Genomic DNA, 14,507 nt, shown 5'->3' on the forward strand with positions numbered 1-14,507 from the left:
AAGCCTGGACATGGGGTTCCTATATGTAATCTCCAGTCCCTCTGACACACACACTCTGGAGTCCACCACCAGCTACTCACACGCACTCCCCCAGCTGGAAAAGAACATATGTCTGGCCTGGTTGGTGTGCTGGTTAAGATTGCTTCCTTGCTCGAATCCCTGATCAACACGCTGTTTATCACTTCTCTTCTCTACTGTCTCTCTTTACATGACAATCTATTTGAAATATACAGTACCAGTGAAAAGGACTTTTGGGGGGAAATGTTGCCAAACTTTTGACTGGTACTGTATATTTGTGTGTGTGTGTGTGTGTGCGTGCAAGTGTTGACTTACTGTAGTGGTCGGTTCTGTTCTTGGTTCCATTGACCTTGCCGTTCTTGTCAATGCGAAGGAAGAAACCATAGAAGGAGATCAGCTTCCTCTTCCGCACGTCGCCTTGGAGATGGTTATAACTGCTGCGCACATGCCGCCCGACGACCGTCGCCGCCGAAGAGCTGGCGTTGGTGGCGCGGGGTAACCGCGGCACGGCTGCTCCGGGTCCACTGTGGCTCCCGGCCGAGGGCAGGGGGCAGAGGAGGAGGAGGAGGAAGAGGAGGAGGAGGAGGGAGGAGGGTCGGAGGCTGGAGCAGGCAGTGGCACCCTGAGTCACTGTCCATGTGAACATGGTAGTGGGGTGAGGAGCAGCAGAGATAGAGGAGCAGAAAGGAGCATGCTGGAGAAGGAGCAGGGAGCACCTCCACCTCCTCCTCCTCCTCACCTGCAGCTCCACGAGGAGGGGTTCTGCTGGGGCTGGGGCCGCCTCAGGGCCTGGGGCTGGCGTCAGGTTCAGGTTGTTGTTCTTGTGGGTTTGTCCTGGTGCGCGTCAGTCTGGAGAAAGAACCCCAGCTTGGTACATCAGTGAAGGAGCTTCTTACAGGTCGGTGGAGCCTGGTCCTGGTCCTTGGACAGCACGAGGTCTCTGTAAAGGTTCCAAATTGAAGTCTTGATCTCAAAGATGTCTCGATACGCCACAGAGTTCTCCTCTTCGTTGGTTTCCTCCGGTTCTCGTCGGAGCTTCTGCTGATGTCTGTTCTATTGGCTGTTCTGCACTGGTACTACTCTGGACCCGTCCACAGGGATGTGTCAACATCCAGAACTCAGAACATCTCACCCGGCAACCTACCAGCACCTCTCGCCTACCAAGCCTCGCTGTCTCCCCTCGCACCGATCTCTCTCTCTCCGCTCCTCTCTCTGCTCTTTCGTCTCTCTCTCTGTGATCGTCTCACGACTCCTCAGACCTTGAGAGCCTCGCGCTCTTCAGACGTTCAGCACCTCGCGCTCTTCCGGAACACTCCCGAACACCTCACACACTCCAAAAAGGTGGACGAGAAGACAAGCATGTTTGGGGAAAAAAGAAAAAACTGTTCAAAGAGGAATAAATAGACCATAGTACAGATGTTTCTGATGAGGGGGTGGGGGGGTTGGGGGAGAAGACTCCGAGGCAGAAAAAAAAGCAGAATATAATCCTTTCTTTCTTCCTGTGTGATCTGTCCTCCTCTGTTCTCCAGGAGGTTTTGTCTGTGTTGGTTTGAAGTTACTGCTGTGTAACTGAGCCCCTGCTCTGCGTCTCTCTCTTTCTGCCGCTCTCTGTCGACTGAGCTCCAGCACTTTCTGCTGCTGCCTGTAAAGTGACTCTCCCCCCCCCCCCCCCCCTCTCTCTCTGTCTCTCTCTCTCTCTCCGTCTCTCTCTTGCTCTCTCTCTCTCGCTCTCTCCCTCTCTCTACCTCCCTCTCTCTCTCGCTCTCTCTCTCCCCCTCCCTTTCTCTGCCTCCCTCTCTCTCCCGGTCTCTCCCTCTCTCACTCCCTCTCTCTACCTCCCTCTCTCTCCCGGTCTCCACTTCTCTCTCGACCTCGCTCGCTCTCTCTCTTCCCCTCTCTGTCCCAGCCTCTTTCGTTCTGAGCGGCAGACGGCCCTTCTCTCCTCCTCTCCCCTCTGCTTCTCCCGCTCTCCCTCTCTCCTCTCCGAGGTGACGGGATCTTGTTGCCGCTCTCACCTTATTCATCTGATGCGATGTCACAGATGTGATCTCCAAACAGGATTGGACGTCCACGAGAAAGCGCTCGGCTTTGAGTGGTTTGTGTCGGGTGTGTATGTGCAGGGATGGGGGTGTGTGTTAGTGGTGTGCGTGTGTTTTAGATAGGGGTCCAGTCGCCCTCTACCCTTGCTCTCCCTCCCTCCTTCCCCCTCTCCTTTCCTCCTCTGAGGAAGAGAGACAGAGCAGAAGGGATGGAAGAAATACCCGCTCTCTTGTCTCTGCCCTCTCTCTTTCCTTGCTCTCTTTCTTTTTCTTGCTCTCTTTCGCTTCCTTTCTTTATCTTCCTTTCTCGCTTTCACTCTCTCTCTCTATCTTCTCCAGATGACAGACAAGTGTCCAACTCAGATATATATCTGAGCTTCTAGAGTATGAAAACTTCTGTGTGGCACTGCCTTTCACCCTCAAAGAATTTATCTGCCTGCTTGTCTTTCTTTCTGCCAGTCTGTTTGTCTGCCAGTCTATCTGTCTGCCAGCATGTCGGCCTTTCTTGCCTGTTTGTCTGCCAGCCTGTCTGCCTTTATTGCCTGTCTATCTGCCAGCCTGTCTGCCTGCCTTCCCTGTCTGTCTGCCAGTCTGTCTGCCAGCCTGTCTGTCTGCCAGCCTGTCTGGATCAACGCTTCTTTCATTTCCTTTTCACATTGTCAGACAACAGGCGTATCTCCATGCCTGCCTCCTCCCCCTCGCTCTCTCTACACCCTCTTTCTTTCTTTCTCTTTCTAAACCTCCCTCCCTCTCTCCGTCATCTCCCCTCTCACTCTGTGTCCATTCTTTCTTTGTGTCTCTTAAAACCGTCCCTCTCTCTCTCCCCCCCCCTCTCACCCCCCCCCCCTCTCCCTCTCTCTCACTCCCCCCCTCTCTCTATCTCTCTCTCTCTCTCTCTCTCTCTCTCTCCCTCTCTCTCACCTCCCCCCTCTCTCTCTCTGTCTCTCTCTCTCCCTCTCTCTCTCTCTCTCTGCTTCTTCTCTATCACCCTCCACCCCCTCTCCCACAGTACCAGCTCCTGTTGCGGTGGCTGCAGCATCAGCTAACCAGATTCCTCTCACGTCATCCTCGCCGAGACATTGTGTTTATTCAATAAAGCGGTGGATGTTCGCTGCGTCCTGGTACCTGGCCCCACACACTTTATACACAGGACCAAGGGTCCTGTGGTGCGTGTGTGTGTTGTGGGGAACTGGAGTCAGCTCATACTGGAGTGGCCCAAGCATGGCTCGGGGGCAGGCCCTGTAGTGGGAGTATGGGGGAGCTCTGGCACTTTAGGTTCACTTTAGGGGCTGGAGGGGGGGTCGGGGTGAGTGGGGGTCGTAACAAGTCCTGCGTAGTAGGAGCGTGAGGAAGTCAGGGAGAGGGAGCAGCAATGTGTGTGCGTGTGTAAGGGTGTGTGTGTGTGTGTGCTACGGGGGGGGGGGGGGGGGAGTGGGGGAGTGGGGGATACCAGAGAGAGAACATCTGGTGAGTGGCACACTGAGTTGACTTCCCTGGTGTAGAATGACAACACCACCCTGCAGTCCAGGACCTTCTGTGCACTCCGCTGAGGGCCAGGCACGCTAGATGATCCAGCTCCCAGCCCCCACGCCCTGGATCAGACACCTCAGTGACAGACCCTGGATGGTTCTGGGGCCTTTTTATAACACCACCCTGAGCAGGGAGGCTTTCTCTGATGAAGATAGATACACTGGAGTCAAAGGTGAAATACTACAAAACCAGAACAGGATTTGTCTCAGCCCTCCAGAGAGGCTGGCCTAAATCATAAGGATAGTAAATCTGCTATCTGAGGAATCCTGCATCCTCCACAGCTATTAAAGACATGGATGTTTGATTTACTGTCCGTCCCCTCATGAACATCCCTCTGTGTCGTCCTGCCGCTGCCAGTCTGACGGCTGTTTAACTCGCTCTTCTCCCAACTCTCTCATCTCCTCTCTCCGCTGTATAGGTTTGCTAACCGCCTCTGGTATCCGCTTAACATGTTAGCATCTCAGCTCACCCCCTGTCCTGTCCGCTGACCCTCTATCAGCCCAGCTCACCCCCTGTCCTGTCCACTGACCCTCTATCAGACCAGGCTCACCCCCTGTCCTGTCCACTGACCCTCTATCAGACCAGCTCACCCCCTGTCCTGTCCACTGACCCTCTATCAGACCAGCTCACCCCCTGTCCTGTCTGCTGACCCTCTATCAGACCAGCTCACCCCCTTTTCTGTCCGCTGACCCTCTATCAGACCAGGCTCACCCCCTGTGCTGTCCACTGACCCTCTATCAGTCCTGCTCACCCCCTGTCCTGTCCGCTGAGCCTCTATCAGACCAGGCTCACCCCCTTTTCTGTCCGTGCAGCAGCTCTTCAACCAGAGTCAGATGTGAGGAGAGAGGTCTGTAAGGGAAGAGGGTTTTCGTCACACCACCGCACAAACTATTTGTTGAATGTTTGCATGTATGCTGTAAATATGCTGTTTCCTTCTGACATGACTGCAGGGAACCTGTAAGTGGAGCCTCATGGCTTCCAGCAGGATGGATCTCCATGAACAGTTATGAGGCTTTTATGTAACACTTCAATAAATACCTCCTCCGATCTCCCGTCCAGGCAAGCGCACAGATGGAGAAGAGTCCAGGGAGACTCTCGCGGTGGGGTTTCCCCCCTGTTGAAAGCTGTAGTTAAACCCGTAGATAAAGTCTTATGTGCGTGCTAACCTACCCCAGGTGCGTCTCCCTAATGAAGGGACATTAGGAGCTGATCTTGTTGAGGGGCTGTATTAGCATTCGCTTCAATTAGCACATCCAGATTCATATTCCTGATTGCCTGTCCTGGCACGTGTTAGCTTAGCTTAGCATGTTGATTGCTGCTGTGGTGGTGGGTTTTGGGTTTGTGTGGGGGGGCGTGTTAAAGAGAGAGAAGCGTATTTGTGGCTGTGTGTGTGTGGGGAAGTTGGTGTGTGTGTCCGTGGGTTGGTATGTGTGTGTGTGTGTGTCTGTGCTTGGGCCTGGAGAGGAAGATCATTGGGGACCATCAGATCTGTCTGTAATGGTTTCTCTGTGGTCCTGCCAGTGGGTTGAGATACATTAAAACCCTCTGCTCTTCTGGAACAATCCTGGCACTCCTAACGCTCCATGTGTAATTAGCTGCAGACTAAAGCTTTTATCTCCTACAACAGCAGACAGAAGTACGACGGCAGCAACAGTCCCTGTCTGTCCACCTACCGTCCACTTGCTACCACTGGTTTGGGTCTTTTAAGAATTGATAAAGAAAATCTCCCCTTGTTCCCTCCACCATGCCTTACCAACGGCTCCTCACCCATGCTTCTCCCCCTTTGTCATGCCGTCCACCTCTCCCCTGTCCCCTAGCCACACCTCCACCATGGCCCCTCAGGGCCCACCGCCAGCACGGGCCTCACCACAACAAGAGCTTGCAATGATGCAAACAAAGATGTTAAAGCAACAAGACAACAAAGTGAAGCCCAATCACTGCCTGGGCTGGTCTGTGAAGGCAGGCTGGATGGAGAAGCAGAGCGAGGCCGTATGTGTGTGTGAGTGTGTGTGTGAGCGAGTGTGTGTCATTCGCAGGGTGATCCCTCAACACATGGAGGGCGGCTTGATTATAAACAACAGTTGTTCTACATGTCCTAAGGGGATCTCTCTCTCTCTCTACCTCTCTCTACCTCTCTCTCTCGCTCTACCTCTCTCTCTCTCCCTCTCCCTCCCTCTTTCTCTCCATCTCCCAATCTATTCCCCTCCCTCTCAGAGTTTCTCCTCTGTGTCTGAAGAGATTTTCCCATCCGATGTTGAAATGGTGAACACTGCTAAAAGGTTCCCTATGGCTTCCTGATGTGCAGCCGCGGCAAAGCAGCCTGAAGTCAACAACTGCTTCACACATCTGGCACTGGCCTTCGTCACTGTTTGCGAGTAGGACAGAACACAATACAATGCTGTGGGATGGGACACTGTCGAACAGAATAGAATATGAATGAAATCAAATAGCAAAGGCTGGCCTTCTCATGGTCAATCGACTGGGTTCCTGTGGAGCATGGTAGAACCCTCATGGTTCCTGTCAGAAACACGGTTCCTTTATTTGTAGAACAAGGACAGCGCCGGCAGGGTTGTTCTCAGAAAAGACAGTTGTGTATATAGTGCAGTACCAGCAGAACCCAGACACTGTGCCTGTCTCACGGGACTTGAGAGGATGCTGGTGGTGTTCGGGTCAGCTGCATTCCAACCAATCAGAGAAGTTCTCTTTGGTCTTCTGTCTGGCTCTGGCCTACATATTTCCCTCTCAGGGAGGAAAAGAAAGTTTATTATAGAAGAGATGTAGAGAATTATGACTCAAGATGAAATCATAATGCTTCTAATTATACATTAGAAGGAAAGTGCTGCCATACGAGGCTCTCTGGATGCAACCAGGCCATCTGCTGCCCAGCCTGGGTGCGTGGACATCTGCCCTGCAGTTTTCATGACCTTGCACACACACACACACACATACTCACCTGAAGAGGAGGAAGTGCTATAGTTCTAGTGAGTCTTGCCCATGTTTATCGTCACCATGGGAATTATTAGCCCCTCAAGTGTTCATATCTGTGTGCAGACCGGCAGCAGAATTAGGACAACAATGACAGTCCGAAGACGGTTTGGTTTTATTAGTTGCTTAGTTGTATTGGCTGCCTGATTTTGATGACTGCCTGTCTGCTGCTGGCTGCCTGTTTTCTGCTGGCTGCCTGGTTGTGTCCTCTGTGCCTCTGTATAATTGATGGTGGAAGTGTGGCTTCAGTCTGAATAATGCACCACCAGGACCAGCAGCTCCATCAGGCCCAGTTCTGGTTTCAGGGAAAGCGAGGGAACAGATGAATAAATGATCAGATGACTGTTCCATTCCTTCATCTGCCCCAGAGAGGAAGGGGGTGGGTGGTGGGGGGTGCAGGTACCCCCTGACACAGGTCCAACCTGCACTCTCTCTGTCCACTTGACGACAACGGTGCATTTTTCAGGTCCTTAACAAAGTTTACAACTTTCATGTAGACTGTGGTGATGTTTGGGTCTAAGTGGCAGCCACGAGTCCATGTGGTGTGTTTTGTGGTGTTTTGTTGTCATGTCGTCTGTCTGACACCCTTTGGGCCAAAGTGTTGTAGTTCTTGAAGGCTGAATCAAGTCTTAACAATTAAAAATGCATTAACAAGCAAAAACATAAACAATTTCTGAAACCACACACATTTCAAATTGTCAACAGGCTTTGGCACTGGTAGAAAGACAGAGAGAAAGAGAGAGAGAGAGAGAGAGAGAGAGAGGGAGGGAGGGAGGGATTAATTGTCTTTGATTCTTACAGTTTCCAATGTTTGTTTATTTCCCAGAGTGGGGAGTTGAACACAGGGTAGCCAGCTGAGGCAGAGAGAGGAGAAGAGCTGACAGCTAGCCAAGCACGTTGGCAGAGGGATGATCAATAAGCAGAGAGGTTCATGGGAGTCACATGTCCAGTATCCATGCTGGAGGGAGGGACTAGCAGACACATGGTGGAAACAGACTGGACCGGTCACTTTATTCTTCTGGGTTGGAAACTGTTCTAGAGGGTTCTGGAGTGTTCTGATGTTTCTGAGTGTTCTAAAGCATTCTGAAGGGGTCAGGAACGGAAGCAGGGAAACGGGCACCAGGTGTGTGGAGGTGTATGCAAAGAGGACTATGGGTAATTACCCCCCCCCCCCCTCCGCGTGCCCCCCACCCCCCACCCCCCAAGGCTCTGAAATTGTTTTTCGCTGCCTACAAACACACACACAGGCACACATCGACGCCCATGCCGAGGTGGAGGGAAGGTCAAATGAAGAGAGGAAGTGAAGGAGGAAATAGGGAGAAGATTAGGTACAGGGAGGCAATGAGGAAGTGAGGGGGAGCCAGGACGGAAGGACAAGAAGGAGGAGGATGAAGAGGATAACGGTGGAGAAGATGAGGGAGAGATCCGTTGGTGGAGGAAAGGGAAGGTGTTGAGGAAGAGGAGGGCTCTGTTCTGAGTTGACTGGCCTGCCTGGCAGTAAGCAGCTTCATGGTTGACCCGTCAGGTTCCAGGGTTTCACTGCTGTCACTCAGCACGCTGCCCGGGTCAAAGGTTCAGCTGCAACACTGTCACCTCCTTACCTTCCGGATCCTGTTACACACACACACACACAGACACACACACGCACGCACACACTTCCAATGACATGTTACAACCTTTGTAACAGTCTCTCCTTTTTGGAGTCTCTTTTCTCTCCCTCTCTCTCTCTCTCTCTCTCTCTCTCTCTCTCTTTCTCTCTCTCTCTCTCTCTCTCTCTCTCTCTCTCTCTCTCTCTCTCTCAGCTGTTTCCAGTGTCTCTCATTAGGTTTTGTTTCAGGTATCAAGTTAAACTGGGCCAGAAAGCACAGCTCAGCTGACAGTGACACAAACACACACACAAACACACACACACACAAGCTCACACACAGGTTTCCTCAAAAGAGGTTTTATTTTCAAATGTTTCAATCACACAGTTGCACCTCAAGGATGTTCTGGGGGTTTGGAGGGTTGGGTTGGAAGGAGGGGAGGGTCTTTCTCCTTGCAGGTAAGGGTATAGAAGAGAGAATTGGGGAGTATGAGCGACAAACACAGACCAAACACAGACCAAAGCTGTGATGTGGTTCTAGAAACACAACAGAGTCAGACAGCATACTGACACACGCACACACACACATCAGACAGCACACACATGCACACACGCACACACACACACATCAGACAGCACACACACACATCAGACAACACACACACGTCAGACAGCATGCAGAGTCACGCACATATTACACACATGCTAGCTCATATAGGACTGGGGTTATTTACATTGAACTTGAGATTTAGAAACACATGTGATTTAGGTTAGGCAGCTGGGAAGAAGTTGAGTGGAGCAGGACCAACAGTTCCAATGTACCTGAACTTCTCCTCCATGAAATGCTGAGAATTTAACTTGAACATAGTAGTCACTTGGATGTCCCTGTAACCTTAGCCCAACTGACCCCAGTCCACTGTTTCCACAAAGAGCCGCATCATGCCTACGTTGTGCTCCAGACCACATTAGTAGAAGCCATCAGTATGTGTAGTCTACCCCCCCAACCCCTCAACCCCCCTCCCATTCTGCCCTTACCCTCCCTCCCTCTCTTACCTCCCCCTCTCAGCTTCCCTCCTCAATCTCCCCCTCTCTCCCACATGGCTCCCCTTCCTCCCTTCCTCCCTCCCCCTTCTTCCCATGTCCTGCCCTTCCTCCCCAGTCTCTCCCTCTTGACTCCCCCTGTCTCCCAGCATTAGATCCGTCTTTGTATACGTTCAATACTTTTGTTCTTGTTTATGTTCACCAAGCCACCACTGTTAAACAGCAGCTGTGGTACACAGCCGAACCAACGCCCAGCAGAACCACAACAGAACCACTGCAGAACCACAACAAGCCCGGCTCAGTGTCCCTACACTAAGCCGGTGTATGGCCAGCCGCTGGTGGGTTCTGTGTTGTCTGGACCGGGCCATAATGACAGAGCAGACCTCGACTGGAATTAAAGACTTGGGAAAGACACGGAGGAGGAAGAGGAGGAAGGAGGGGAGGGGGAGGAGGAAGTCTCTTGTCACTCCAACCCTTGCCAAATGGGGAAGCCTTCATCAGCGTCGTCCTCATCATCATTAGACTCCGACCCAGACGCAGACACTAACACATCTGTGGGAACATCACAGGCAACATCTGCTGAGCACCACACGGTCTCAGCTACTGGGAATCCCACCACCACCACAACCCGCTCTCCCCTCCCCTCTCTCCTCTCCCCTCGCATCTTTTCTCCTTTCCTCCTCTGCTCTCCTCTCCTCTCCTCTCCTCTCCCCTCCCCTCTCTCCTCTCCTCTCCCCTCCTCCTCTCCTCTCCCCTCCTCCTCTCCTCTCCCCTCCTCTCCCCTCCTCATCTCCTCTCCCCTCCCCTCTCTCCTCTCCCCTCTCATCTCCTCTCCTTCCCTCCCCCAGCCCTCCCTCCCCAACCCTATCAGCAGAATATGTTGTCAGAGGCCAAGTTCCTCATATGGAGGCCGACGCCCTTTGATGTTCATATGCAGAGCAGAAGCCTGAAACAGGCGTGGGATCAACGTTGAGTGGATAACAGATCATCCCGTATCATCCCGGCATGGCGTGTGTCAGAGGACCACGCGTGTCAGAGGACCGAGCGTGTCAGAGGACCACGCGTGTCAGAGGACCACGCGTCAGAGGACCACACGTTTCAGAGGACCACGCGTCAGAGGACCACGCGTCAGAGGACCACGCGTTTCAGAGGACCACGCGTTTTAGAGGACCACGCGTCAAAGGACCACGCGTGTCAGAGGACCACGCGTGTCAGAGGACCACGCGTGTCAGAGGTGTGCGTGGTACACGCTGCTTCAGTGTTTGTCAGGCGGGTGGGACGCTCATGCGCCCGTCTGGAGATCGTTTGGTTTGAGCTCACACATGTCCCAAGCCACCACGCTGGCAGTCTGGCCCCTCCCATTCTCTCCTCCTCTGCTCTCTGTGTGGGGTGAAGAAGAGGCCGGAATGCAACGACTCTTTCAGGATTATTGAGGAGATTTCAGATGAGATTTCAGAGTAAGACTTACTAGAGCTAGACATGAACTCCATTCCTCTTTCTTTCACTCTTTCTCTCCATCATCTCCCTGTCTCTGCTGCCCCTCCTCCTACCCCACAAGAGTACTGCAATGCTACTTTACTATTCAAGGCTTCGTGGGGTGAATGACCTCTAATCTTCCAACTGATTAATCACACACATCCACTGCAGAGTTGGGGGTGGGGATAAGGGAGACACTAAAGCTGCAGCTGGAGCAGGGGCTGTGCCTTGAGCTAGGGCTAGGGCTAGGGCTGGGGCTAGGGCTTCTGGTTATCTCTGAAGGCATGCTGTTTCCAGAACAAACAGCCATCATCTCCCAGTAAAACTATGTTTGTGGCTTTATGACTTTATGATGCACTGCATCATTCCCCTCAGCAGGTCAGCCTGGGTCTCTGTTTACATAGCAGATGCCTTTAACTCTCATGGTGGAGATCTCCAAGCAATAAAGGCCTCCATACGTCTGACATTACATACGTTTAGAGCACCGGCGTGAAATCTGGAAGGAGGAATGGAGGGAGGGGTGGAAGGGTGGAGGGATGGATGGAGGGAACGATGGTAATACATACTTGGGTGGATGACACGGAGATCACATGATCTGTGAGGAGTTTGGAGAGAGGAGAGGGACATTCCAGTTCTCTAGTTTAGCGGATGCAGATTCTCTAGAAACGGCGTGAGGAGATGTGCACCTGGCTTCAGCACTAGAGAGATCCTGAGAGATGGTGTGAATAATGAGCGAGGAGAAGAGATGGCGAGAGGTAAACAGAGATGTTGAGAAGGGGATTAGAGATCTTGAGAGGGGATTAGATATGCCGAGAGATGTCAAGAGGGGCTGATGGATGACAGAAAAGCGAAGAGGCAAAAACATGGCAGCAGGCCTGTTGAACCTTCATCAACATCCAGCCATGAACAGGAGACCCCAGCCAAAGCAGCGCTCTGGTCCTCCTCCCATGGCTGACAAACCCCCCTTCGAGGCTGGCTGCACAGCCTCACTCGGGGACGCCGTGGATGGACGCCCATACGTGAAGGCCCATACATGGCTCTGTGCTGCTGCGGCAGCCGGTCTGCTGGAGCTCAGCACCAAGTTTGGTTTGTGAGCACATCCATCCTCCCAGGCAGCTCTGACGCTGACACAGCATGGGAGTCACCTGGAGCTGACCTGGGGGAATCTGGAGCTGACCTGGGGGAATCTGGAGCTGACCTGGGGGAATCTGGAGCTGACCTGGGGGAATCTGGAGCTGACCTGGGGGAATCTGGAGCTGACCTGGGGGAATCTGGAGCTGACCTGGGGGAATCTGGAGCTGACCTGGGGGAATCTGGAGCTGACCTGGGGGAATCTGGAGCTGACCTGGGGGAATCTGAAGCTGACCTGCAGCTGATTTCTGAAGCAGGCCAAGGATTGACGTGATTCTGGAGCGGGGTTCTGGAGCTGAGGGGTTGGAACTCACCTGGAGCTGAACATGAGAGGCATGTTCATTTCCAAACGAAGGAATTCAAGCTGATTGAGCGGGAGATGAATTGGATGTAGGGTATGATGAATAGCAGGGTGGGTTGCGTGGGGGTCAGGTTCGAGTTCAGCGCACGTGAGAGTCTCCCTACTCGCGGCGGAGGAATCCGAAGTGTGTTCCAATACTGAGCCTGCAGAAATCCACCAGCGCTGGTAACAGCGCAGCACATGACATCACCGGAGAGGCAGAGAGAAAGAGAAAGAAAGAGAGGTTCACGGCAAGAGAGAGCGAGAGAGACCGGGAGAAGGGAAGAAAAGGAGAGGAGAGAGGGAGGGATGGAGGGAGAGAGCGAGCGAGCGTGTACCAGAAATCATATCTATTTCAGAGTTATTCTTTATTCCATGACAGGATCTTCCATCCTTCTCATTACTGTAAACCAGAACACATGTATTTGGTCTGGTTGTTTGGGTTTCTAATTAGAAGCACATCAATTATAAACACAAACCCCCCCTGGGAGACAGAAATGAAACACTGCTGTCTCATAAAGATCCATGAATCACTGAAGCCCCGGGCCTGACTGACAGAGACAGCTGGGAGCTACCAAGCAGGTTTTCCAGTTCGACCCGAGCCACCTCTGGACCTAACCTCACAAACAGGCTGTCTTGCCAGCACGACCCAATCCTCCATAGAAAGACCAGCACGAGTGGGTGACAGATTCATTTAGTATCCTACCTGTTCATGCGTCAACCATGCACCTGCCGCTACAGCCCCGCCCCCCACGCCACCAGCCTATAATTACAGGCCACATGCACAGGCAGCTCCTCCCACACAATAGAGGGACGGCCCGTCGGGACAGGTTCTGATCTGGGCTCAGGTGTCAGAGGTCTCCGAGCTGCAGCTGGATGTGGAGGTTTCAGCAGGGCATCCCTCCCTGGGGCCCAGTACCATGGTCTGGCATCTTAGGGATTAGGGAGGGATTCATCTGTTCATCTAGGTTCTCACATTGTAGAGAGGGGGGAAGAGGGAGTACAGGTGGAGAGGAGGGTAGATTACTTCAGGCTCTCGCAGTCAGGTGGATCCTGATTTGTCCTCGTCGAAACCATCTAATCCCTCAGGAGCACAGGACCTCAGACAGGAAGTCAGACGTTGTGGCGGGAAGTTGTGTTCAGTGCCAGTCTGCAGGAGACCCGGTCCTGTAGCACTGCCAGCATGGCTCCAACAACACACACACACACACAGGGTCAAAACTGGCTGGGACTCCTTCTCAATCTCCTCCTCTACCTTCTCTGTCCCTCTCTCCCTCCCTCCCTCCCTCCATCTTTCTCACACTCTCCCTCCTTCCCTCACCCCTGCATCCTCCCCCCTTCCTTCCCTCCCAACCCCGCTCCCTCCCTCCCCCCCTCTCCTTCGTCTCCTCTCACCCTCTCTGCTCTGACACCCCTGGCTGTTTGAAGTCTCTTTATAGAGCACAATTATCCTCTGCTCCAGACACTACACTCACTTCTCACCTTTTTAATAAGACACTCATAGACGAGCGGCCCGGCACACACACGCACACACACAAATACACACACACTTCTATCCCCAGGACCTTTGAGTGTGCCCATAAATTCTCTGTCGCTCGGCTGCAAAGTCAGACACCCGTCCCCTGCCCCCCACAGGGCTGTGTGTGTGTGTGCGTGTGTGTGCATGTGTGTGTGTGAGACGGTGTGTCTAAGTGTGCTTGCTTGCTTGTTGTTTGACTCAGTGCGAACGCAGCTTCCGTTCCTTTGAAGCCTGGTGATTCAGGTGTGTCTGCAGGGCCTGGCTGGATGACTGCTTCTCAGGAGGCCTCTGGCTGACTGCTCCTGCTCCGTGTGTGTGTACAGTGTGTGTGTATAGTGTGTGGAGTGAGCATCTATGTGTGTGGAGTGTCTGTGTGTCTGTGTGGAACATGTAGGTGTGTGGTGTGTGTGTTGGGTAGTCCCCTGGCTGACTGGCTAAGCTGTGTGTACAGAGCTGATCCTGTAAGGGCTAGCGGGGTGAGTCAGCAGCACTCAAGACTTCCTCTTCGTCTGGGTGTTGAGCTATTTAAGACCCTCCACTGAGCTGGGTTCTGATCCCATCCTGATGCTGTCTGGGTTTCATTAATAACATCAGATGTGGTTCTGGTCAGCATCATCACATCCTAATGTGGAACCCTGCAGTTGTGGAGAGGGTGGGAGAGGGTGACACCACCTGTAACTAGGGAGGATGAAACATAGACACATACAAACATTGCCTTTGACTGATGAGCGTTAGAAGACGCATGGTCATTAGTAGGCCATGGCCCCATCTCTCCATAGCTGCCCGGGCTTGGCTGGTGCTCTGCACTCTCTGGGCCCTGCAGCTGACCCCGCCTGGCTGATT

At 52.9% G+C, this 14,507-nt stretch overlaps 1 protein-coding gene across 1 annotated transcript in view; it reads right to left on the minus strand.

Annotated features, from left to right (window-relative positions):
• fgf10a (fibroblast growth factor 10a) overlaps positions 1-1,691 on the minus strand; it is a 9,301-nt gene extending 7,610 nt beyond the window's left edge. The window contains exon 1 of the mRNA XM_047045825.1: positions 334-1,691. Coding sequence (XP_046901781.1) covers positions 334-664 — 331 coding nt within the window. The 5' untranslated portion in view covers positions 665-1,691. The remainder of the gene's footprint in view (positions 1-333) is intronic.
• Positions 1,692-14,507: the final 12,816 nt, after the last annotated feature.

Source organism: Hypomesus transpacificus, chromosome 22 (genome assembly GCF_021917145.1).
Source record: "Hypomesus transpacificus isolate Combined female chromosome 22, fHypTra1, whole genome shotgun sequence".
In the NCBI taxonomy this organism is placed as follows: Eukaryota; Metazoa; Chordata; class Actinopteri; order Osmeriformes; family Osmeridae; genus Hypomesus; species Hypomesus transpacificus.